The following is a 24,152-nucleotide window of genomic DNA, read 5'->3' on the forward strand; positions in this document are numbered from 1 at the left end:
AAGAGCGGAATGTCAGAGACGTGCCCTTGGAATTCACAGACCAGCGCTGCTGCTGAAAGTGGGCATCTCTGCTCTCTCGTTGGAAAAGGGACAAAGCACCACATCCAGAGGAAGAGTCTCAGCTGCCTCCTTCCTCACCACGCACAACAGAGTGCTATTTATAACGGCCTTCCTTGGTCAAAATTGCGCACAAAATTACACACAAAACTGCACTTTGATAGAAAAGTTAAAATCTGGTGCTAGATTGATTTGGAGGAAATATCTTTATGAATTTTGTATTACTTCTAACGGTTTTTATGTCCCCTTCTGTTTAGTGGCTGTGTCCCAGCTTTCGTCCTCTCTACTGTGGTTATTATAAAAGGAAAGTCCAGAAGGTTAACTGGAGCACTTTCATGGTAGTCATGTCTTTGATGTATTGAAGACGGCTGCTTTACTGTAAAGGGCAAAGTATAACCCCTTTATAAAGTCAAGGGATGCAAAGTGGCCTCTTAGGTGAATGAGAGATTTGTGCTGTCTGAGGTGTTTGTATAATCAGCTCTGGAAACACAGTTGTCTTAAGTTTATGAGCAGTATAATTGATGGACATGGTGTGTTCTAAAAGGTGATCTACAAAAGTCTATAAAGCTTTTCAAAACCCCCCACTTTCAGTTGCTTTAGCATGACTTCAGGCTATTTTAGTTCAGCACAGAACTTTTTTTTTTTTTTTTTTCTCTCTGTATGGCTTTTTTGTAGCAGAAGTGTCCCCAGTCATGCCACTCTGTGGGCCCTCTTCTGTCTTAATTTGGGATTGTGTTATAACCAAACATCTGTTATAACCCGTGCTCACTTGACATCTGAACTGTACCCTCTGCCATAATATTTGTTAAAAACAATATTTAAGTGTTTTTAACTGGTGGAAAGGAAAGACGTGTACAAACACAAAAACTGCCCGTTGTGCCTATGAAGGTGCACTGTACATTTTCAGTGATTAAAATAAAGAAATGTGAACCAGTCTGGGTTCTCAAGAGTCTCCTTATACCAAGTTCACGTCTTCAGCCGTTACATTGCAGCAGGGCTACAAATCTAAACTGCGGTAGTTCTGTTCTTCACAGAGCTTCTTCTTAAGTTCCACTAGCATTTAGTAAGATAGTAGCTCCCTTAGTACATAAGTATGTAACTGTAAGTGGATAGCCTCTCATTTACATGAATAACTGCTTATTTCAAAATCCTTAATGGTTTTTCAAATTAGGTAAAATGCAAGACCTTGTACAAGATTCTTTTCCGTGTCATCTTTAAGGGGTACTCGGTTAACAAAGGCTTTGGCTCTTAGAAAGGAGAAATCAGTAGCAGACTTGCAAACGTGTGCCTCTACTTTTTGCATCCCCTGGTTCTCCACACCCACGCGAGCCCTGTCCTCACGCATCAGATCCTGGAAGTTCAAGTTGGGTTACAAAGACGCATTTCAAAATTATGAGTTTTAAAGTGGAGAATCAATGCTGTTCAAGATTGTGTTTATAGACCTAGAATTTCTACTAAGTTGTTGTTCTTTCATTTGGGGAAATATATTGACATCTATAAATTCTAAATGAGTGCTCACGTTACGGTTTGTTCTTTACCAGGAGTTCCTTTTGCATAAGCATTTCAACAGCTCTTTATTGTGTGATCTCTGGGTAGTTTTTTACTCAGCTGAGCTGGGAGGCGTATTTTACAGGTGGCAATAACAGAACCAGAAATTGCAAATAAAGTATGTGCTGCGTAATATCGAAAGAATAAGGATTTAATCTAAGTTTGTGTTGTTCCATGTTAGCTGTGGTTTCCACTTAGTTTGGTAAGGACAAATTGGCTTTTTTAGGTCTTCAGGGCAAAATCCTATGGCTTATGCCACCAAGTAAAAACCTACGGGTACTACTGCCAAATCCACCAGCAAAAAGTCAGACAGTTCTTGAATTAGGGGAAGAAAGTTGTAATTTCCATACAATAGGTGAAATAAGTGTTAAGATCTATGGCAGCTTTGCCTGTCATGCTGCTATCAAAATAGACTTCTTCCCCCAAGAATTCTCATGATTTGAAAGATGTTAGGGGAGGTGAAAGAAATACACAGAAGAGATCTACCCAAAGAAAGTTACAAGAAACGTATCAAATGTGTTGTGTCAGAAATATTCAAAGCTGGAGGGCAGGAAAAAAACAGGGATGTGAGTTCTGCCAGAAGTGCTGCCAGATACTTCAGCTGGTAAGAGTTGCCTTAGCCCATTTGTGTGAAGATGTGAAAAGAGGTATTAACCCAGTTTGCATGGGGACTGCGACAGAGACTTAAGAATGTGTTTATGGAGAATATGAAAAAACTTAACTATTGCCCTGAATTAGCTGCTCACATTTACATGTCACTATAGAGCTTCACAGGTCATCAAAAGGCAATGTAAAAAAAAAAACCAACAGTTTAAGGTCCCAGGGGCATTTCTGTGTGTGTCAGCATGGAGTTGCTCATCCATGCCCGGCTCTGAGCTCCTGATTTGGAACCAGGTTGTTCATGGCTGGGTGGGGATTTTGGCATGGAATTGCACTGTGTGTAGGCATACCCGAGCAGATCGCCCAATTTATACGGCAAGGCAGTAGCGTAACCAAAATCATCTCGAGTTGTATTCGTTTGTCTCAGAGACATGAATGAAAACTGATTTTGTAACACAGCTCTAGAACGGGTTTCAATCCAGAAAGGGCTGGAGGAATGTTTCCAGGAATTTATATGAATACCATAGACATTATCTTCCATTATGCATGAACAGTGAAACTAAATTCCTAATTGAGAGTAAGTAAATGTATTCTTAAAAAGATAGATAAATAAATAAGTAGAACTCCATTAGCTCTTATCATCGCCTTTTTTGGACCTAAGTTTTAAATGCATCAAAGTGCATTTTGCATTTGCATGATTCAGCAGTGCTTTAAAGGAAGAAGTGCTCTTTTTTTTGCTAGCTTTTCCGGGTAAGAGATGAAAAAGAAGGTGTTTCAGTACACTTTGGTTTTGGGTAACTTGGGACATGGTGACTCTTTCTAGCGTGCATCTGTCTGCAATGTGTTTATGTTGGCGTAGGATACATATTTTCTAGTTCAAGCAAAACTTCATTTTGCTCTTCAGGAGGAATGTAAACTGCATAGAGTTTAAGTTAACTGAAGTTGTGAAAAGATTAAGTCTAGTGGAAAGAAGAGAAATTACATTTCCATCTGATTCCAAGCATGAATCTACTGCGGAGATAGCTTTCCCTATAGATGGTACTTATGTGCTCCCTTCTATAAGCAGTGGAAGCATACAATTGCTGGTGGGTGGGCTTTATTGTAGTGTCGCAAAAGGCAGATGTCGTTCCAGGATGACTCTTGAGATGTTAGTATATGTGTACTAAAAACATAAGTGAAATTTAGAAACCTGCAGGACTAATTGCTGAGGATTAAGAGGAGGACACGATAATTTCAATTTAATAATTTATTTTTGACAGTGTTCCACCAATATTGAATTATCATAGATGCTGTCCTTTTGCTAAACTAAAAAAAAAAAAAAAGAAAAAGGAATTCGACATGTAAGTCAGTGTTTCAAGTTGACAAAACTTTCTAATTTATGAAATCTTACTTACCAGTTCTTCTCTAAAGTTTAAAGTACAGTATCTGATAATTAATAGTGAGATCTAAACCAGAATATCTTCTAAGTCAAATAGCAAAGAGTGCAACGGTAAAATTTGTCAAAATTTATTTTATTCAACAACCAAGGTCAGATTTTGCATTAAAACTATTTATATGAGAATGTGATGGGCTAACCCTATACTGTAGCAGGTGCATTTTTATCACATTGCCAACTCTAAACCCTGCCCTTGATCCCCAGACCTATGTATCGTTTGATCATTTATACCTTTAAAGAGAACAAGCTGCTTCAGAAACACCATCGTAAGAGAAACAGAGCAAATCTTTAAATCACTGTGCATATTCACAGCAGAGCCTGACGGCTTGCATAGCCTGTGCTGCGTGCGGATTATGAACAAGCCTTTGGGCTCCAAATATGAGTGTTGTGGGGAGTGATGGACCAACGCCTGTGTTAATGGTACCAGTGAGCATTTCTGTGCACAACGGTCTGTTCGGTTGAAATGAGAAATTTCAGAATACCTTATGCAGCAATAAAATGCATTTTCCTGTCATTTTTATCAAAGCAGTCACTAAATGATTAAAGTGCTTGGAAAACCAGTGTCTTAAGTAATCTAGTTTTTTACATTTTTGCACATACTCTGTGTAGTATTTCCACATCTATATGCAAAATCATCTGCATAGGGATTAGAGAATATAAAACTGAATATTTGAGTAGCTTGTAATAAAATAATAATTGACATCTGTTCTTTATTCTCTTAATACGGATTTTCCCCAGGCCTACTGTTACGTGGGTTTTTTTTTTTACATTGACCCTTATTATATGGTTCCTTTAGTTAATTTAGTATCGCTAATTACTTCATCGGCAAACGTAGGAAGACTATTAGCTTGAAGTGTCTTGAACAATGAGATTCTAATCAGCAGGTCCTCAAACAGTTCTTTTCTTGTTACATGATCAGATAAAATGCAAAGGTTTTCACAGAAGCACCAAGTGGCTGAGGTTGGCAGGGACCTCTTGAGATTGTTGTGTCCAACCTGTTCAAAGCAGGGCCACCTACGGCCAGTTGCCCATGACTGTGCCCAGTTGGGTTTTGAGTGTCTCCAAGGATGGAGAGTCCACAACCTGTCTGGGCAACCTGGTCCAGTGTTTGACCACCCCCACAGTAAAAACCTTTTTTCCTCATGTTCAAATGGTGTTGTCTGTATTTCAGTTTGTGCACATTGCCCCTTGTCGTGTCACTGGGCTCTGCTGAGAAGAGCCTGACTCCATCTTCTGTACTCCCCTCATCTGGTGTTTATACCCATGGATAAGATCCCCCAAGCCTTCTCTTCTCCAGGCAGAGCATTCCCAGCTCTCTCAGCCTCTCTCGTATGGCGAGTGCTCTAGTTCTCTTCATCATGTTTGTGGTCCTTTGCTGGACACACTCCAGTAACTGTGTCTTGTTTGGTTGTTTTTTTTTTTTTAAATATACCGGGGAGCCCCTAACACACCACTGCAGATGTGGCCTCACCTGTGTGAGCGGAGGGGAAGGATCACCTCCCTTGACCTGCTGGCAATGCTTTGCCTTGTGCAGCCTGGGAGACCTTTGGTCTGCTTTGCTGGAAGGACAGGTTGCTGGCTGACAATCAACTTGGTGTCCACCGAGACCTTCTCTGGAGATCTGCTTTCCAGCTGTTTGGCCCCCAGTGTTTCCTGGTGTATGGTGGTGTTCCTGTCTGGGTGCAGGACTTGGCACTTCCCCATTTCTCCAGCCTGTCCAGGTCCCTCTGCATGGCGGCATGGCTTTCTGGTGTGTTGGCCACTTCTCCCAGTTTTGCATCATCTGTGAATGATGAGGGTTCGCTCTGCCCTGTCTTCAGGTGAATAAAGAAGATGCTAAGTGTGATGGCTCCAGTATTGCTCCTCGGGGTACACTTGCAGGGACTGACCTCCAGCTGGACCTTGTACTGCTGGTCACATCACTCTGAGCATCGTGGTGTAGCCAGTCTTCAGCCTACCTTTCTGTCCACGCATGCAGTCCATGCTTTGTCAGCTCATCGATGAGGATATTATGGGAGGTAGTGCCAAAGGCGTTGTTAATGTGGAGATGAACACCACATGCTGCCCTCCCTTCACCCAGCGAGCCAGTCATCTTGTCGTAGCTATCACCTTGGTTTTGGTGACCTCTTTTAGAACCTGCCAGCTCTGGTCTATCTGGCAAGCAAATAGACTTTTTCAGATGAGCGAAGCACAAGCGTGTGCCACGGGTACCAGTGGCAGGTGAGCAGCACTGCCCTATGCCTGCGGAATTCCACAAACCTTTTGGGGTTTATGTACCGCAGAGGATCAAATAGCTGGTATAAACTGCATTAGTAATGTAAAATGCAGAGAAACAATTCACACCCGTCTGGCTTTCTAGTTGTTTTTAATTTTTATTCTTCCACACTTGTCTATACAAGCATATTACCATGCAATCTTTTTGTTTTTTAAAGATGTATTGTGTGCGAGGCTGTGGTGTGGGCCGCTGACTCCCCACAGGTGAGTGGGCTTGCTGCAGACGTCCCGTGACGCCACGCGCTCTGCCTGATATGGTGGCACAGGGCAGGGCCCCACCATCAGTGCCCGTTTGCAGATGCCGTTCCAGGCCTTCTGCAACTCTTGTTGGTCTAAATATTGCGTATTTGTGTTCTCCTCTCTTAAATGTTGATTTAACAGCCTCTCCGATATCCCCACCGGTCCAAACCACGACACGATTCAGGCGATTCTTTTGTGAACATATTATGAGAAGCATTTTTACTGTCTGTTGGTTAGTAGTGTGAAAGTGTAAATGATGGAATTGGTAGCAGATAACTCAGTTCCAGCAGACGATTTGGTAGATAGTATCTTCCCTAGGAAATTCATAGATGATCCTTTGTACCTCTTCCAGACTCGCTGTTCCCTACATCTGGAGAAATCCCCTCTACCAGGGTTTTTGGTGAAAGTCTTGGAAGGACAGTTGTGGTCCTTGTGCTTGAAGTTTTTGCCCTGATTTGTGTCAGAGGCCTCTTCATCCTCATCACCCGTCTGTGGTATAACAGGCAGACGGGCATGAGACGCCCGGTCGTCTCCTCCTGGAAGATGCACTCTCATGTCTGGTTTTTGGAGAGGCTGCTCATGGTGGGCAGGACTAGAGTACTCGTTTCCAAGCTGTCTACATGTACAAGGTGTAGCTGGTTTCAGTTTTCTTTCCAGCTGGCAGCAACTGACTTCTCAGTGGTCTGCAGGGGTAAAGCTGGAGGCCTGTAAGGGCGTACAGACTCAGTAAAATCATTATTTTATTTTTTTTTGTATTTTTTTCACATTTTGGTAGGAAACTCAATATCTTAGTAAAGTGCATTTGATTCCATCTGCAGAAATAATTCACGTGGGCAGACATAATTAATAAGAAATTCAGATGAAGCGTGCTGTCACTAGACAGAAGAAAACAGAGCCATTAGTCAAGGTATAGGGAAATTGGCATTAGTAGTTTAACTCACGTAAATTATTCACACTAGCTGAGTCATAGTTTTTGGTACCATTATTTAACTGTTGTCATTGGTGGTTATGGTTGCTGTTCGGTCTCTCAGTTATGGAATTAAGGCCCCGCAGACTGAACGAAGGACGGAGCGCTGGCCCGGCGGCGTCCTCCCCATCGGCACAGCCCGGACCTCCTTCTGCTGCACGTGCCTGTGGTTGGAAGGTTAGGCGTTCCCCAGCAGTGAAAGTGCTTCTCTGAAATCGAGAAAAAAATACTATAAAAAAATACTATCACATTAAACAAAAGTTCTTGAGTTGAAAGAAACACAGTACTTGTCAGTTTAATATTGAATGCAGTATGCTTGCATCCTTCTAATCAGACGTTGTTGCAGGGTTACAATTACTGTCTTTTCATTAAATGAAAATTATTTTCCCCTTATCGTACCAATACCAACAGGAGCTATATCTCATTAATTCTGTATTAATTTAGAATGCTAAATCGGGAAGTAACTTTACAAAACGCTTGTCGGTAGTCTTTTCCTTTAGAAAGGTGCAGCAAGCTCCGGGAAACGGGATGCTGCTCACAAAGCTGTGGAGTTTTCTGAAGAAACGTAACACTGTTGTTGTCCAAGTGGAACAGCTGAAATAAGTTGTTCCACTCTTTCAGGGCAATGTGCAATGCGTTGCTCAAATGACTAGGTTAGGGTGTAGTTAATCACCTTTTATTATTTCTTAATGAGAGTAAAGAATCTTTTCAGATGTTTGCTTCAAAAGTGAGGTCATCTGACTGGAATGTACACGTGGATTCTGTAGAAAGTGTTGTTATTGTGTGTATTTATTGGCATATGAGCTTCAGCAGAAAATGCACATTTTAAACACACTTTACTCAGTGTCGCAGGTCCGTTGTCTGCTGACTCTCTCTCTCTCTCTCACAAGAGAGAGCTATGAGACCCGTTTTACCTTCCAAATAACTGATTTCTCATCCCTTGTAAGAGGGTTTCAGAACCCAAACTTGGAAAACATTTGTTGGTGTAACAGTGCATCATCGTGTGTCGTTAGATCTAAGGAGAGAGGCACCTTCTGAAAACGAAAAAAAAAAAAGACCAAAACCCCCCACTTTTTCCCAGCGTTGCAGGAGGTGCGCACCGTTGCGTGTGTGCTGTAGTGGGGGGTGCTCAGCCTCACACCTTTTCATCCAAGCATCCACTTGAGCGCTCTGGAGGGCACTGCTCAGTCCACACTCGTTTCCTTTGCACCTTTGCTGGTGTGGAAGAGAAGTCGTCCTTGGCTTTGGGGGACGCCCTCAGCGTGAGGATCCAGGAGAGCGGCTGTTGGGACTGGCCGGATGATGGAGAGCTCAGGAGGCACCGGTCAAGAAAGGGATACCTTCCCAAGAGCGTACCTGAGGGGAAGTTTAGCGATCTCTGTCTCCCTGGTACGTCCGCAAGTCTGCGGGGCGCGTTGGGGTGGGTCCCCATCAGCAGCATCCCTGTTTCAGCATGTTGCTGTGGTCTTGAATGGCAAAGTGCTTTCTTTTATCACCATGCAAAGTGATGGCTGTTTTACCGTCTTTCAAGCCACTTCTGCAAAGAGCTCTACCCAGGTGGATTTTGACCGTATGTAAGAACCTGTCCTTTAGTATTTATTAGTTTGGAGCAGATGGGGTTTATGGCTTTGAAGGCAGACAGCAGTGATAGATGACATTGCTTTAAAAAACGTACGTCTTACAATTTCTTATTTCTGTAGTGTTGTGTCTTCCATTGCTTGCTTTTCCTCTATGGAAAATATGCGAGGTTCTTTGGAAATTACCACTAAATGAGGACAGCAACGTACGTGCCACTTAAAAATTAATGACTGTTATCCAGAGCTGCAGTCAGGGAGATAACAAATGTTACGATTCCTGATGTGGACCCTCTCCCAGCAATATCCGAGTGCTCCACTGTTCATCTGCAAAGTAAGGGAGAATCTTTACACTGCTTCCAGTGGTTGAAGATGAGGCATAGAGGGATTAAATGATGTGGGCAAGGGCAGGGGCGTGCATCTGAAGCTGCAGAAGCTACAGAGATCCCTATCGCAGTAACAAAACCAGCACTCCCTATCATTTTTTAAGATAAAATTTTTCTGGTTTAGGGAAAATATCTTGTAGTAGAGAAGGGAGATGCTTTACTCCTTGTTCATCTCTTCTCCTAAGTTATTTTGGGTGCTGGTAGTGAGGAGAAGTCTGTCAAAATGTAAGTTCTCTTCACCTGTTGGCGTGGAGATTTTGGCAGCGTCATGTATGTGGTCACATGTGTGTCATATATATGTCAGACATATGATCTTTCTTCGTGCCATGGGAGCGATGACTTCTTGAGGTTTCTTCTGCACCCATTTCCTGTGATTTCTATTATTTCAGCGTGTCGCATCTCAGGTGGATCTATCAGAACCTGAAGTCACAGTCTCCTGCCTTAGGTGCGTGATTCTCATCTGTGCTCTTTTTTCTTTAGCAGCGATTTTTATTTTTTTCGTCCTGAAGTGAATGCCAAAAGCATATTTAACTCCACCATTTTGAAGTGATAAACTAAGCTAAAATTAAGAAAAAAGGGGAACATTCTGACCAAGTTTAGTGTGCAAGTTGGCTGCTATGTGATACGAGATAACTAATTTCACCAAACTCATCTGCTTTGTAGCAACGTGCTGTTGAAGGAAGAGTCTGGAATTCTTACCCGTGCTTCATTACAGCCGTTAATGATATGCATTAAATGAGTTATTTCAACGTTTAAAATACGAATAACAGTGGTTTGCCCACTTTGGGTGCAGCCTGCTGTGTGCTTTCTGATTATCTGTAAAGTTTAAAACGGGTATTTCAAAGTCACACTGCTGGATTTAAATCTAGGCTTGCATATTCCCGGGTGAACGGCACCAACCTGAGAGAGGGTCCCGAGCATCCGGGGGCGTCTCTGTGGAATGGAGGGAGAAAATCCGCGTTTCCAAACAGTGCTCGCTTCTCACCGCCTGCAGAATATTATGTGTACTGCAGAGAAACCAAACCCCAGAAAACTGAGAACCCATACATCAGAAGCAGTCTGAGAGAGAGGGGTGTTACAGGAACAGAAACGACTGCAAAATGTGCAAGGTATAGAGATTTTAAGGAGAGCCACTCCTCTTTCTGTATTCAAGATTCAAGGTAAATTAAAGCAAGATTTTCTTCAGTGGGTAGAGATTAAAGAAATAAATTGCCATACTAAAGGTGTATAAAACTAGACAGGCTGTAATGCCAAACAAATAACAATGCATCTCCAGTTGTGGAATACTTACTCAGTTATGACTGAATGCAGATTGAAATTCAGCTGGATGAAGTCTACATTTTTATCACTTCCTTTTTATCTCAATTCCTTCTTTTTCAGCCTCTGATATTTCTATAATGGCCAAGAAAATTTTTTTCCCTGAAATTTTATGAGATGAATATCAGATGGTATCTGAATACTGTTTTTAAATCTCAGAATATCTTCCGAATTAATATACTAGGATAGAAAGTATGCGTTCTCTTTTGTTTTCATGGAATACTTATATAGGCATTTATTAAAACAAACACTTGAGTTTAGTATTTCTCCGCTCAAGACATTATTTGAAAAAAGTCAGTGTAGGGATGATCTGTAATTTACCGATCACCAGCTGAGCTTTAATATTTGTTTCACAGCGCTATTTAATAAATAAACCGGAGAACCCTTCAGCTCACACCATCATCTGCAGTGGGGGAGGGTGGAGGAAGCAGCTTTCAGGGTTTGAAGATGTGGAGATAGTTGAGTCATTTCCTCTGAATGTGTGTGTGTGTTGAAACATATTCACGGATCAAGACTTCTCTTACTTTTGTTCTGAGCCGCTGCAGTTGACGGCAGTAGTCCGATGGTGTTTGCACGGAGCTGTTGCTGCCAGCTGGAGGTGAGCAGTGCTGCCGAGCACTTGTCAGCTCGGGAGGCTGGTTGGGATCTGCAGGTGTCTTTGTGAAGCGAAAGGTGTTCAGCTCGCTCCCGTAACTCGCTCCTGTCTTTTAGAGAGGCGAGAGCTGGAGGAGCTTCTCCGTTCGGACCTGGTAAGGTAGGAATGTAGTTTTTTTGCAAGGTCTGATGTGCTCTGATGTAGTAGTATATGCCTCCTGCTTTAAAATGTAGGTAATTTACAACTCTGTTTTGAAAATAATTAAATGTTTGCTTTGGACGGACACTGCGTGCCCTAAGTGGATAATACAGAACGAGGAAAGCTGTGTCTTCAGTTTAGGGTGTACAGAATCGCACGGGGAGAAGCATCACTCACAGCCAGACTGATGTCTGCATTAGTGAAGAATACGGGAGGTTTTCTGAGATCTCACTGTTGTCATTCTTTTGCTGAATTCTCCATGTTAACAAAAGAATCTGTTTGTTTAATTTCTGGCAGGTTTGGTAGGTCGAAGACTGTTCTTCTTCCTTTAAAATTGCTCTCAGATACCTGTCTTCTGCTGAGTGGTTTGTGGATTTTTATGGGTTTTGTGGCTGTAACACACTGTCGGTCCTTAATGGCAATCAAACATATCTAAAGATATAGGCAGCACATGGTCAAGTGAATCAAGCTTTGACTGTAGAATTCTAATCTTATTTTTAAAATGCCATTTGTATTTTACATACCAGTCGTCCTCATAACATCGGTTTTTAGAACTGTGAGTACAACAAGCACTAAGGAAGTTCCTCTTAGGAGCAGTTTATTGTTGTTTTACTGGTAGCGACACTATCGCTGTGTTTGCTTTAAAAATTAATTCAAAATAATTCAAATGCCATGTTGTGGTAGTTAGATTTCCCAAAATTTAAAATACAACTTTGTCATACAATTTAAATATAAGACTACTTCTGAATAGCCTAGGTTATGTCCAGTGTGTGTATATTTATGTACATAATTGATTAGGATTAATAATATGGAAAGTTAAGTTAATATTTTAGTATGGTTTTCCGTTGTGAAAATGTGGACTGTATTTTTAAATGCAGCGACTGAAGATGATTTTTTTCAAGGGAATGATGCATATGGCATGTATGTTGGCTTCAGGTATTTATCTCATTTTGAAATGGAGACAGCTAATTGCTCACAGATCATCTTTGATACGGCTGTGACACCTGTCTCTGGTTCCCAATTGAGTTATCCTTCATGTGCCATGTTTGACAGAACTTGCAGTGTAATTCTGCACTCTTCAGGCAAGTGAGAGGATTTATGTGCGTGATATTGCAAGTTTCTCTAGAGATGATAGAAACGCTCACTGTCAGAAATTAGTATAGTGCTGCATCTGCCTGAGACTTAGTCTTTGGAAAAAATAGAAAAAGGAAATGTAGACATGATTTTAACGCTTCACAATTTGATAGTTTTAGGAAGTCAAGGTTTATTTTGGACAGAAAAAGGTATGCGATTTCTGTATTTTCAGTGTATTTTTGTCCCTTACGGACTGCTTTTATTTCCCCGTTTACTTTGTGCACGCATCACATGTTCGTGAGTGCAAGTGCATGTGTACCTGCAAAAATGCACTCAGACAGCCCATGTAACTTCCAATAATCTTCTTAAAACCAGAACGGCACAGGAACACTCATTCTTTTTGCTTGTCCTGGGAACTGAATAATTCTGCACAGATGACAGTCAGCTCTAATTCGTTTCATGATGATTTTCATTTATTCTGCTTAAAGAAACATTTTTTTTTTTTTTTTCATTTTTGAAAAAGAATGTACTCTTGGGATTTTTGAGAGTGCAGGCAAAGGCACTCTCCAGTGCATGCAAGAAGCGACTTCATGTTTACGTAGTCATACACAGTATGTCTTGCTGTACCTTTGAAAATAATGGATTTCTTTTCAGAAAAAGACTGGAATGTGCCAGGGAAGGGTTTAAGTTGCAACATACATGAATACTTAAGTGAGGCATATATACAGGCTTGTTTGGAAGTGTTTGGGGTTTATGTGTGTCTTGGACATACTCTGCTGTTAAGGGGTGGGGACGGTGGTAGTTCCAAATGCCAACAGCAGCGCTGCCGTACCAGGGCAACCAGAAGTGGAAGGCAAACCAACGCTTTGAGGAAAGGTAGCTGAGGTCAGCGTATGCTTTATTTATTACGATCTTTCAAAGTAATAGGCAATCAGGGAATGGCCGAGGTTTGCAGGGAGCTCTGGAGATAGCCCAGTTCAACCTCTTCTTCAGAGCAGGGTCATCTCACGCAGGTTGTCCAGGACCACGTCAGAGCAGCTTTCAGGTATCTTTGGGGATGCCCTCTGGGCAACCTGCTCCGCTGTTTCACCGCCCTCCTACAGGAAAAATAGTTCTTTCTCATGTTAAAGTGAAATATGCTACATGCCTCTTCTGTCACAGGGCGCCACTGGGAGCCTGGCTGGTATTATACACAGGAGGAGGACCTCCCTCTTGGGTAGGAAACTCCTCTTCTCTAAGAGGAGCAGTCTCAGCTCTCTCAGCCTCTCCTCATACAACAGATGCTCCGATCCCTTCACCATCCTTGTGACGCGTCGTTGGACTTGTTGCAGTATGTCTGCATCTCTCATACCGGGCAGCCGCGGAACGCACTCCAGATGTGGCCTCACCAGTGCTGAGCAGAAGGGGACAAAGTGTTGAGTGACCTCCCAACGCTGAAAATAAGATGTTGAAAAAGGAGGAGAGGTCATGAAAATCTCCCTGTAGTTGACTTATTCTAGGGTTTTATTCTGCACTCAAAATAGATTTTAAACTGTTACTCTCTAATAATTTTATCAAGGGCCTTTACACATTTCTTGGTGTTTCTTTTCTTTACTTTACCTTTCAGTTAGAGATGATCATTTTGTAAACAGTTGTGAGAAGTTCTGTTAACTAAAGATTGAGGCCAGTAAGCAGATTCACATTCCTGTGGGGTAAGATAGCTTGTTGGTAATTTTTTTCACAAGTAAGTTGAGTAATCTTACAATAACATTTTCTCTAAAAATATTTTGCGTACTATTCGTTATTTAGTTATTAATGAAGAGTGGTATCCTCCTTTCTAATATTGTTTCCAGAACTAAGAGTAGATCTTTCTCCCTTGTGACTCTTAAGTTTTCCTCATAAGCAATTTTTGCTCAGTTTCCCTCTAAAATAAAAATGGATGAAGGGGACAGGGTAGGGAAGGAAATTGGGGAGAAGGGTGCTGCAATAGATTTCAGCAGATTTGACCAAATCGCTTCTGTTTAACAATCCTCCTTGAAGGGATTAACTCAGGTGGAGAAACCACTGAGATGCACATCTCGAGGGCAAAGGGAGTATGTCAGTAATTGTCCAAAGAAGACATTTGCTCTGGGAGCCCGCTTACATTTGAGACAGCTCCAATTATCTGGGAATATCCATGGGATTTCTAGCAAGCTGTCTGCTTGTGGAAGGAAATCAATTCTTCTCCTCACTCTACTGTGTTTGGGCATGTGCCAGTCCACTTGGATCGTAGAACTTCCTAGTCAGCAGTGTTGAATGAGGCAAACCTGTAACTACTACATCCAACATCAATGCTTTAGGAGAAGGAGTAACTCCCAGGGTAACCCAGTTCCTCCTCCAGCTGCAGCTTGAGCCAGAGCACTTCCTTTCTCCAAGTCCCTGACCTCACTTGTCCTCAAAAATTGGTAAACAGTCAGTTGATTTGCTTATTTCTCTATTTTCTATTTCACCTTGTGGAACTGGCGTTACATCTCCCATCGTGGGACTCACTGTGAGTCTAAGCGACAGAAATACCAGATGTGCATTTCCTCTATCTGATGGGACGTCAGTGTGCCTGTGATGGGACAGCAGGTCCTCTGCCTGCAGCTCAGGCCTGGGATGAAAGACTTCTGCAGAGGCTACTGCTCAACAATCCTATTGAATTTATGGCAGGTGTTTGGGGCGCAGAGGAGAGGTGTTTGTCATTTCAGTTTCTCCTGAGACCTTCACCAGGCGTTATCCCCCGCTCCCCTGGTGCCCCCGGTGGCTGGGCAGGGTCTGCACAAGTGCGGCTGTAAGGTGGAGCCCAATAATGTCCATATGTTCTTCCAGGGATGATGAATAATCTCACGATATTTATGGGCTTCACAAAGATGGAGAAAGTGTATTTGATGTGAACAACAGGCAAAGGAAGGACGTGTTCACCTGCCAGCAGCACTGATACTGGTTCTCCTGAGCTGGTGGTCAAGGGTGCCTTGTGGGGGGTCTTGTCACCTCTTTGAACCCACTTTAGCAGAGCTGGCCTGTTGGTACTTGGTTATGCCCTTGTCACAAGACGTGGATTGATGGGAATGTTTATTCTGGTTGTGCTGACTGTACATGAATTTTCAGCTTAATTTTCTGGTGTCATATTAGCTTCCCCAGGTGTGATGATGCTGGCTTTGTGGGCGCTCACAGATTTTTTTGCATCCAGAAATTTCTCCGTTACTGTGCTGATACTCTTATTTTATTCAAAGATGTTAAAAAAAATTAATCTTTCAAGAGTTGTGCATGATGATTTTTGTGATGATGGCACTACTTGCGTTAAGGAAGGGACCAAAATCTTTTTCATGTTATAAATTAATGACAGAAGGTGAGCAGTTGCCTCCTGAAAGATGACAATCAGCTATTTTTGTTATCCCCATTCTAGAAGAGCTTCTTAAACTGAGATTTGATAAATACGATAATAGTCCATATAAGTTCCATTATTACTGGTGTCATTTAGGAATAGTTTCCAGCACTGACAAAATTGTGGGTCTCCTTGGGCATCATGGTAAGAATAGGCTATATTTACAAATCTTTAATGAATCAGAGCTATGTCTGTTTATGAGTTGAGAAGGGAAACATCTTTCTGAAGAATCAATTCTTGAACTATGAGCTTCCCCCATAAAAAACGCAAAGGCCGAGCCAGCTAATAACTCAGTTTTCCTCATCTGTCTCTGGATGACAAAGCCGTGGTAAGAGACCACGCTGTCTAATTGGACAATATTGTAGGATCTTCAGTGACTGATAGAGGAGAATAGCGATGCTGCCGCATACACCCACTGAGAAAGTGTTTGCTCTGAGGCTGTGGGCTGTCCACACTTTTCAATAAATTAAATTCTCTTACTGAAAAACAGTTGGAGGAGTAGAACAGAACTTGCGTCAACCTGAAGAGGAGGCAGCTCCGCAAGCAGCCCGAGAGGGAGCAGTTACTGGTGGTGTTCAATACAGACTCCAGACAAACAGCAGCATCGGCTCCCTGCCAGAAACTCGGGCGCTGAAATACACAGCTTAATAAACATTTTATATCTTTTCTAGAAAAAGAACCTATCACTGGAAATCGCCAGAAGCAAAGAAGTAGTAAAACTTTTGAGTGAAAATGCTCTACCTTTGCTACTGCCCGACCCAAAGGGCTCCATCGTTGCGTCACCGGTCAGCAGACAAGCGCTCTCTCGGAAAGCTGATTGAGTTTTGTTTCATTTTCTCTGGCCCTTGATTAGTTATTTATGGCAGTAGTGCTTTATTCTGGAGCTGGGAGGTCTCTTGTCTCACTCTGATACTTGCCAGAGACGCCCATGGGAAAGCACTTTCCCATTTTATCTGGTGTTTGGTGGTACCAGCCCCTACGAAGACGTGACCGCTGCCACGTACTTGTGCCCCGTAGTGGATCCTGCTGCTCATGAAGGGTTCATTTCTACTTAGGGAACCAGCATGACTCTGGTGGGTGGGGTTTGTCTGTCCTGCTTGCAATGGTATTTCTCCCCCTCGGGTATTTGGTAAACCAGTTTGAGGCTCAGATGGGTTCTTGAGGGGATTGGTACAGTCCACTCCCCATTTTCACAGGATTCCAGGACCTTTCTGAGAAATTTTGAGGAGTTTACTTTCTCACCTTTTTCATCTTGTAGCAGTCAGTGATGGAGCTAAAATGTGAACAGCTTGTCAGGTCTCTGAAAGATAGGCGTGATATTCTTTGTTGGGTATGGACCAGGCAACAGTGGGTTTCGCCATTACAGGTCTGGGCCTCCTCCTGTTCTCTAACCCAAAAGCACCACTGGTACTGTTCCTTGAAAACTGTACTCCACCTCACAGCTGATTTCTCTCCTGGGAACTGTGTGTATATATCAGGGTTGGGTTAAGGAACAGTAGACCTAGAGTTGTACTTCTGAGCTGGTTACAACTTTTTCTCATCTTGCAGCCTTTCTCCCCACCCTGGAACTGGTGGGTTCTGCCATCCCCAACTACTTCTCAGGGCCACAGGATGACAGTACCGACTGGCTGCCATCGCTGGGGCCTCTGTGAAGTTCTCGAAAGGCCTGAGCAGTAAATCCATGCCTGCAACTGCGAAAATGTTCACTGTGGTGGAAAGCTACAATCCTATGTCGTGGGACCATAGTCTCACATTTCAGCATCAGTTGTCATTTGTAGTGTGGAGTTCTGCACTCTTCGTTATCAGTAACACAAAAATTAGTGATGACATGTGTGGCTATTGCAGCTTCTATATCTGGAAAGCATCCTTTTTTTTCCTGTACTTGAAGATTTTTTGGGTCAGTCAAGGCAAGTGGAGAGTATCTAAAAGTATCATGCAACAGTTCTAGGCTTTGCCATAGACAGGAAGAAAACCCAAAGACTTCAGTAATGGCTTCTTTCAGGCTGTTAAGCTCAATAGTATTGCACATCTCTTCAATATGAAAGACCTACTTTTTGTCATGTTCAGGATCGGAAACCTTGAATTCCTTCTTAACTGGCGTATTGCAAGGCGGGCTGAGGTTCTCATCCTCCAGTATGCTCAGATAGGGACGTTTGGATATCTGTTGGGTAGGTAATGGCAGAAAATGTGTGTGTGGTCATTACTTTGCACTTCATTCTTACATCAAAGATTATGCAGTAGATGTCTCTGTTGAATTAAGGAGCTTGCATGAACAATATAATAGCTGTAAGGCTGTGGGGTTTTTTTAGGAAAAAAAAAATACTGCTCATGAAAGTATCAGAACTAATACTCATCTCTTATAGGTTTATAGGCTTTCCCAGTGAAGACCACAAATTGCATGGTTAGCACTTGACTGTCCTTCTCACTGCAAGTTTGTGGTTTTTTTTTTCTACCAGGTTCTTCTTTGCCACTGTTTGTTGCACTACTTACACTGGTTTTTGATTTAACTATTTCTGGACATACCAGTTTAACTGTTGGCGGTAGGAAGCCCTTCTGTGACCAGCTGCTATAAAGACTGTTAAAAACCATGCAAGAAAATGCCTTTAAAGGAACAAGGACAGTTAGACACTCTTGGTCTTGTTTAGCAACTATGAAAACTCCAGTAGTGCAGAATCTTGCTCCGTGTTTTTGCATGTAGACTTCACCTGAATACAGGTTAAGATGAATGTAATCTCCAGTTTTTGGAAGCGTCTTCATCAGATTGAAACAAAATGATCTTGATGATAATTGTTGCGTGCAAATGTCTCTGTGCCATTCAGCTGAAGTCCCTGGCGAGTAATTAAGCGTATGATACTGTATTGAAACCTGGTGTGGCTGTCTTCAGTGCAGTCACAAGTTTCCATGCAGCAAGGAAAGATACTTCTGGAGAGGTGCTTATAGTACGTTTCAGTCGTACTGGTTTAGCTGGAGAAGTTTTGTACTGGGAACATGTCAAAAACATGGTTCCTGGTTTATATCTTGCTTCTGAAAAGCAACTTATTTCTGGATGCCAGAAAAAGGTTTTTCTTACGCCTTAATAGAGATAACCCCAGGTATATGCAGTCAGGAATAAATTATTTTTCTGCTAACATAGCTTTCAGGCTTACATAAATAAGCATCTGAATTTTATGGGCTGTAAAGGCAAGGCAATTTAGAGAAAGTATTTAGAAAACGTTTTCCTCCAATAGACATGAAACTTCCATTTATGCTGGATGTTGCAAACATGTTGTGAGTAAATGTTTTTTTTAATTGCTGTTAGTTTTCTGAAATGGTATTTCACAATGTCCATTTTCGCACAAATAAAAACATAAGAAGAGCTCAGTGCTGTGGGGGGACGGAGGGTTATTGGTCCCCTGTGCCCGCTTGCATTCAGATATGTGTGCATTGGTATACATGTCGGCAGGGTTAGGGCTACTTTTGGGGAAGGCTTCGTGTAGTGTGCAGCTGGACAGCCAAAGCTGTGACTTAGAAATGTGGGTTTCTTTTGTAGAAAACAGTTTTGTTTTCCTTTACTTTAAACAAATTAGAATGTTTCCCTATTCTGTGTTGCGAAGGATTTTTTGAAGGGAAAGCAATAGGAATGCCACAGCCGTTGCGCCGATCCGCAGTTTTAATTAGGTATGTCAAATCAGAAGTGCATTTATTTATCTAGCGCACCTACTTAATTTGTTCCTGGTCTCCTTTCTAATGTTACTCAGAGGAATTACACACAACCCATCCCTCTCTTCCTCTTCAGCAACCAGCTTCTCCTGAAAAGGCGCCGGCGGTGGTGAGGGAAGCTTGTGTCCCACGGCACTCTGCAGCCGCTGGGGAGGACACGGGTTTCTCTACACCAGACCCCACCACAAAAGCTGCTGAAGAAGAATGACTCTGGATGTGCCATTTCCTGATTTAATGAAGAGGCACTGTCAGCGAAAGATGTGTGAAAAGAAATGGTTCCACAGCAAACCCATAAGTTGCAACAAATCACTTTGTTCAGAGTGTAAAACGCAAGTGTCAAACCAGCAGAACTCTTAGCAAAAACATGTTTAGCTGAAAGCAGTAGCTATACTGGAGTGCTGAGCCAAAATAGGTAATTTTAAAGACAATGGACTGATATTTCTGTACTTGCAACCTTGATCAAACTCTAGTTACAAATTCGTAAGTTGATAGTTGAAATACCAAGTTACAGTAGTTTTAAACTTATGTCTTCTACAAAGGAATTGCTCATCAATAGTAGATTAAAAAGCTTTGAATTTATCAAAGCAGTACCAGATGAGGAGAAACAAAGTGGTAAAATGTCTTTGGACTTTCCAAAAGCAGTTACGCAACCCGTTAGAAAGAGATCAAGGCAGTACACTTTTAAGGATGAAAAGAGGAGTAAGAGTTGGAAAATGCAGCAAAGACTTATCCACCCGTACCTGTATCTGAAAGGAAAGACTTTCGTCAGTCCTTGAAAAGCTTACAGTGTAAACCCCCGTGCTTACAACTCCTTGTGTGTAGGCGAGCTCTTCTGTCTGTAAGAAACACCGATACCCCCAGAGGGATTTGGCATGATCACAGGGGAGACCAGAGGGGAGCTTGTAACTGGTGTTGTAACAAGGGAGGATGATAAGGTGTGGGGAGGGTGAGGAGGGCACGACAGAGCGCAGCACTGGGAAGGTGGCCGTGGGTGCCTTTTTGAAGAATAAATTTATAATCTTGGTGGAGGGGGGATCATTTGTTTTTATTTTCTATTTGCTTCACTACCTTAGTCTCTGTAAGTGGTGCTGCAGGAGTAAAATTTTAGGGTAGACTTGAGTAAGTGGCAGCAAACTGAGTCTCCATCCCCAAAACAGGATGTGGAGACGGATGGAAGGAGGAACAGCTTGGTGGAATATCTTCTCATTGCTCTGTCAATATCAGTATTTGATTTCCTTTACTGCCAGACAGGGTTAGTGCCTCAACAGAAAAAGTGTGTTTCTGAATGCCAAAACTTCCAAAATGTTAACAAGCTTACATCTTTTGTTATTATTTCTGCATCTATTCATTATATTTTCAGAAGGAAATGTAGCGAGCTGTTGGCAGTAATCAGTGTGACACTGAAAATGAGCATTTGCTTTTGGTTGCTTTCCAGTAAAATCAAAGAGCAGCAATTAGTACAGGTGTCACCAAAAATACTCCCCGTTATTCTGCAGATGTAAATGGTCAGTACTGCTATTTGATTCTTAATAAGTGGATTAATTAGCTCTTTCAGCTGTAGCCAAAGAGCTCAGGAAAGAGGCTGAATCTTTTATGCATGTGTGTGTGCATGTATGATTAGTGCTAGCTTTAAAAATTTCTTTATGCTGTAGAAATAATCTTGAATATATAGTCCTGCATAACTGAGACGTTTCAGACTAGCGTGTATGCACTGTTGCCATTATGTGATAAGGAGCACACAGGCAAAATCTGACTTTTACAGTTCATCAGTACATTTTATCCAATTCAAAATCTTCACAAGAAGAGTTGAGGCTTTTCACATTCATTATAAATACTCGTATCTTGTCTATGGGAAACATCTGTTCTATGGCGAGCTTGAACAAAGTACCCAGTCCCATCCCAAGCACACACTTGGTTAATCAAAAAGCACGTTATTAGTGCAGACAAAATGCTAGTAATCATTTCTGCACGTTTTCAATAGTATTTAAAATCCAAAAATGTTCTTTTATATTGCTATTGAGTTGGATTTGCATTATCCACCTGACTTTTTATTTAGGGAATAAGGAAAACAGAATGAATAGGATGAGGTGAGGTGTATAACTCTTTTTACTCACAAGTTTCTCAGTTCTTCCTGGCTTGCCCTCAGCCAGAGCACTAGCATGCTAAGTCTGGTTTAGGACACGATCATCATTAACTCTTAAGTTAAATAGGTAAATATTTTCAGCAAAATCAAAAACCGCGTGTCACTTGACTTTATTGTCATAACTTTGAAGCACAGTCAGTTCCCATGAGTTGCACCGACAAGTTGACAGCCACTTGGATATTCAGAATTTCCGAATGTCTTGCGAGCAGGTGTTTTGAAAGCATGAAGCCTTGACAAATGAAATTGATCTGAAGAAATCAGTTTGAGCCAAACATAACTGGAGTGGAAAATTCTGCTTATGCAATATTGAAGACACAGTGGCATTACTTTAAACTTTTTGATATTTTTTTCTGTTCAAAAGCTGGTAATATTTCATGCCATGCTGTGAACCCTTGGCTGTTGATGTTCTGATTCTTTCCCCTCGCAGGACACTTTGATTTAATTTCATCTGTTGTATGGAACTGTGAAAGGAATGATGGTTTATTCCACATCCCATCTCCTGACAGCGACCCCGGTCCATCGCACGTGGTCGGTCGGTGCAGCCAGATCTCCAGCTTCCCTTGTCACTCCTTTTGCACGATGCTCATTACATTTCCCTTTTGCTTTATCTGCCAAAGGAAGTGTTTATGCTGATGCCTTTGTTTTATGCTGAGAAAAATAAGTGCTTTTTGCTTATCTTGGTGTGTCTTGGCAGAATACTGAAGTGGAACAGTAAATCAACAGAGCTGTAACCTGTTGCTTGAATGTCTCAGATAAGAATACTACTTCAATCATCTAGTTCATATGCATTTCCAAAATATACTTTTAAGCACAGGAAAATGTTCAGAGCTTTTTTTTAGTTGTATTGCTAAAGATACTTTTTTTCCTTTTTGGAACAGGGAGTGTTTTACAGGTGTAGATTTATTTTTTTTTAAACTGCTGAATATTTTTAGGTTTGGCATGGAACAAATTATATCGAATTTCAGGATCTGTTCCTCTGAAGTGATAATTGTTTCCTGCACCAGAGAGTTCCTTAAATCTGTTCTACACCCTGAATTGCTGGCACAGGCTCACTCGAGGGTATGGTATATAAATGGTAAGAGAGCAGCAAAGCCATTGATCTCAGGTTGGTTTAGCTGATTAATTGTTTGAAATATTAGGAGCTTTGAAGGAGAGTGTTGGTATTCATCGTGATATAAAAGGGTGAGAGACAGTTTCCAGTGGCAAAAGCGGTAGGTAATCTTCAGGGTGTCAGTCTGGGAGAAGTTAATGAGTGAGCCTGAAACCTGATGGTGTGGTTTGTAAGAAGATAGCACAAATGATGTTCCTGATGCTCGTCTTTTAGCCATAAATTTCTAGTCTGACTTCGACAGATTTACCCCTCACTTTGGTAATGCCCAGTGACCAGAATCAGATTCACTGTCTTTTTATTTTATAGTACGTTTTGAGCAAACGGTGAAAAATGACGCAATGTGAGAACGGTGGTGATTTCAGCCATCCTGTCCACTTCAAAGCTGAGTCATTTTTCTTGCATGCTGAGGTGGAACTGGGTTCTCACCAGTGCACACTGCCTACGGTGGAAGGACGGGATGTGCAAAAACGGGCATAGCTTTTTCCTTTATTACCGGTGTGCAGCTACTCGTGTATACCCACCTGTCAGTTAGCTCACAGTCCTTCCGCATGCTCAGCGCTTGTTCAGCTGTACAAAATCATTTGTTCATCTGGTCGTTAAGCTGCTAAATCTGGAAAACACAGTGAAGTGTCTCTCATGGTGTGAACAACGGGGCTGGAAATACTCGGCTAACTCTTCATGTCAGTGAATCACAAGGGGTTTAGCAGCGAACAGCTTCATGACATAGCTGCAACCAGAGCTTCCAGCTGCTCTAGAATTTTTTTTGAGAAAATTCAATATTTTTTTTCTTTATCTGCCGCAGAAATGAGAGTTTAAAAAAAAAATCAAAACATTTAATTACCCTCTCAAGAATAGCTTGGACTTGGTGTCAGCTTGGGTAGCAGAAACTCTTCATGGGTGCTGGTCACAGGCATCAGAAGACTAAATCTTTCTGGTGCTAAGATGCACAGACTCTTTGCATTGGTTTTTGTGTGGCATAAACATCACAGTGGCACAAGTCCTGGGCAAGGTCGTGTTCCTCCTCAGCTCCCCTCAGTCCTGTGTGTCTCCAGAATGGCAGACGTCTCAGTAAATGTCTAAACCCCAGAGCTTCTGTAGAAGTGAGCCAACATATTATTTTACATTGTTAGACTAACAGCGTAGCTCCATAAGTGTGCTTAGTACACAGTCATGTAGTAACGCTGTCTTTGATTTTTGGTCTTAAAATAGAGTACTAAGTGTTTGCTAGTTAGAAGTTATCCATTCTACTGGTTGTTGGTAGTTCTTCCAACAGAGCATCTTGTGTCCATCATGGTCTTGCCTTGTGTTCCCCTCTAGTGTAAAAGGGTTCAGCTCGCTCAGAGCTAATAGATAACCCAGCTGAATAATGGTTGTTGGGCTAAATTGGAACCAAATTGAAAAATTATTTTATTTCTGCTTCCTGGCTTTGTTGGAAATAGATGTCTTTCAGATTTCAGATGAGTTTGTATACTACGGAGATAGTTCTCGGACAACCAGGCGTGTAAAGGAGGAGTGCCACTGGTGGGGGCCACCGGAATCGTGGTGCGTG

General features: G+C 42.0%; 1 protein-coding gene across 1 annotated transcript in view; it reads right to left on the reverse strand.

Annotated features, from left to right (window-relative positions):
* FAM81B (family with sequence similarity 81, member B) overlaps positions 1–6,709 on the reverse strand; it is a 149,724-nt gene extending 143,015 nt beyond the window's left edge. Inside the window, exons 1-2 of the mRNA XM_009884338.1 lie at positions 6,523–6,709; positions 5,599–5,794 (exon numbers count right to left, since the gene is read on the reverse strand). Coding sequence (XP_009882640.1) covers positions 5,599–5,794; positions 6,523–6,709 — 383 coding nt within the window. The remainder of the gene's footprint in view (positions 1–5,598; positions 5,795–6,522) is intronic.
* Positions 6,710–24,152: the final 17,443 nt, after the last annotated feature.

This window comes from Charadrius vociferus, unplaced genomic scaffold (genome assembly GCF_000708025.1).
Source record: "Charadrius vociferus isolate BGI_N301 unplaced genomic scaffold, ASM70802v2 scaffold744, whole genome shotgun sequence".
In the NCBI taxonomy this organism is placed as follows: Eukaryota; Metazoa; Chordata; class Aves; order Charadriiformes; family Charadriidae; genus Charadrius; species Charadrius vociferus.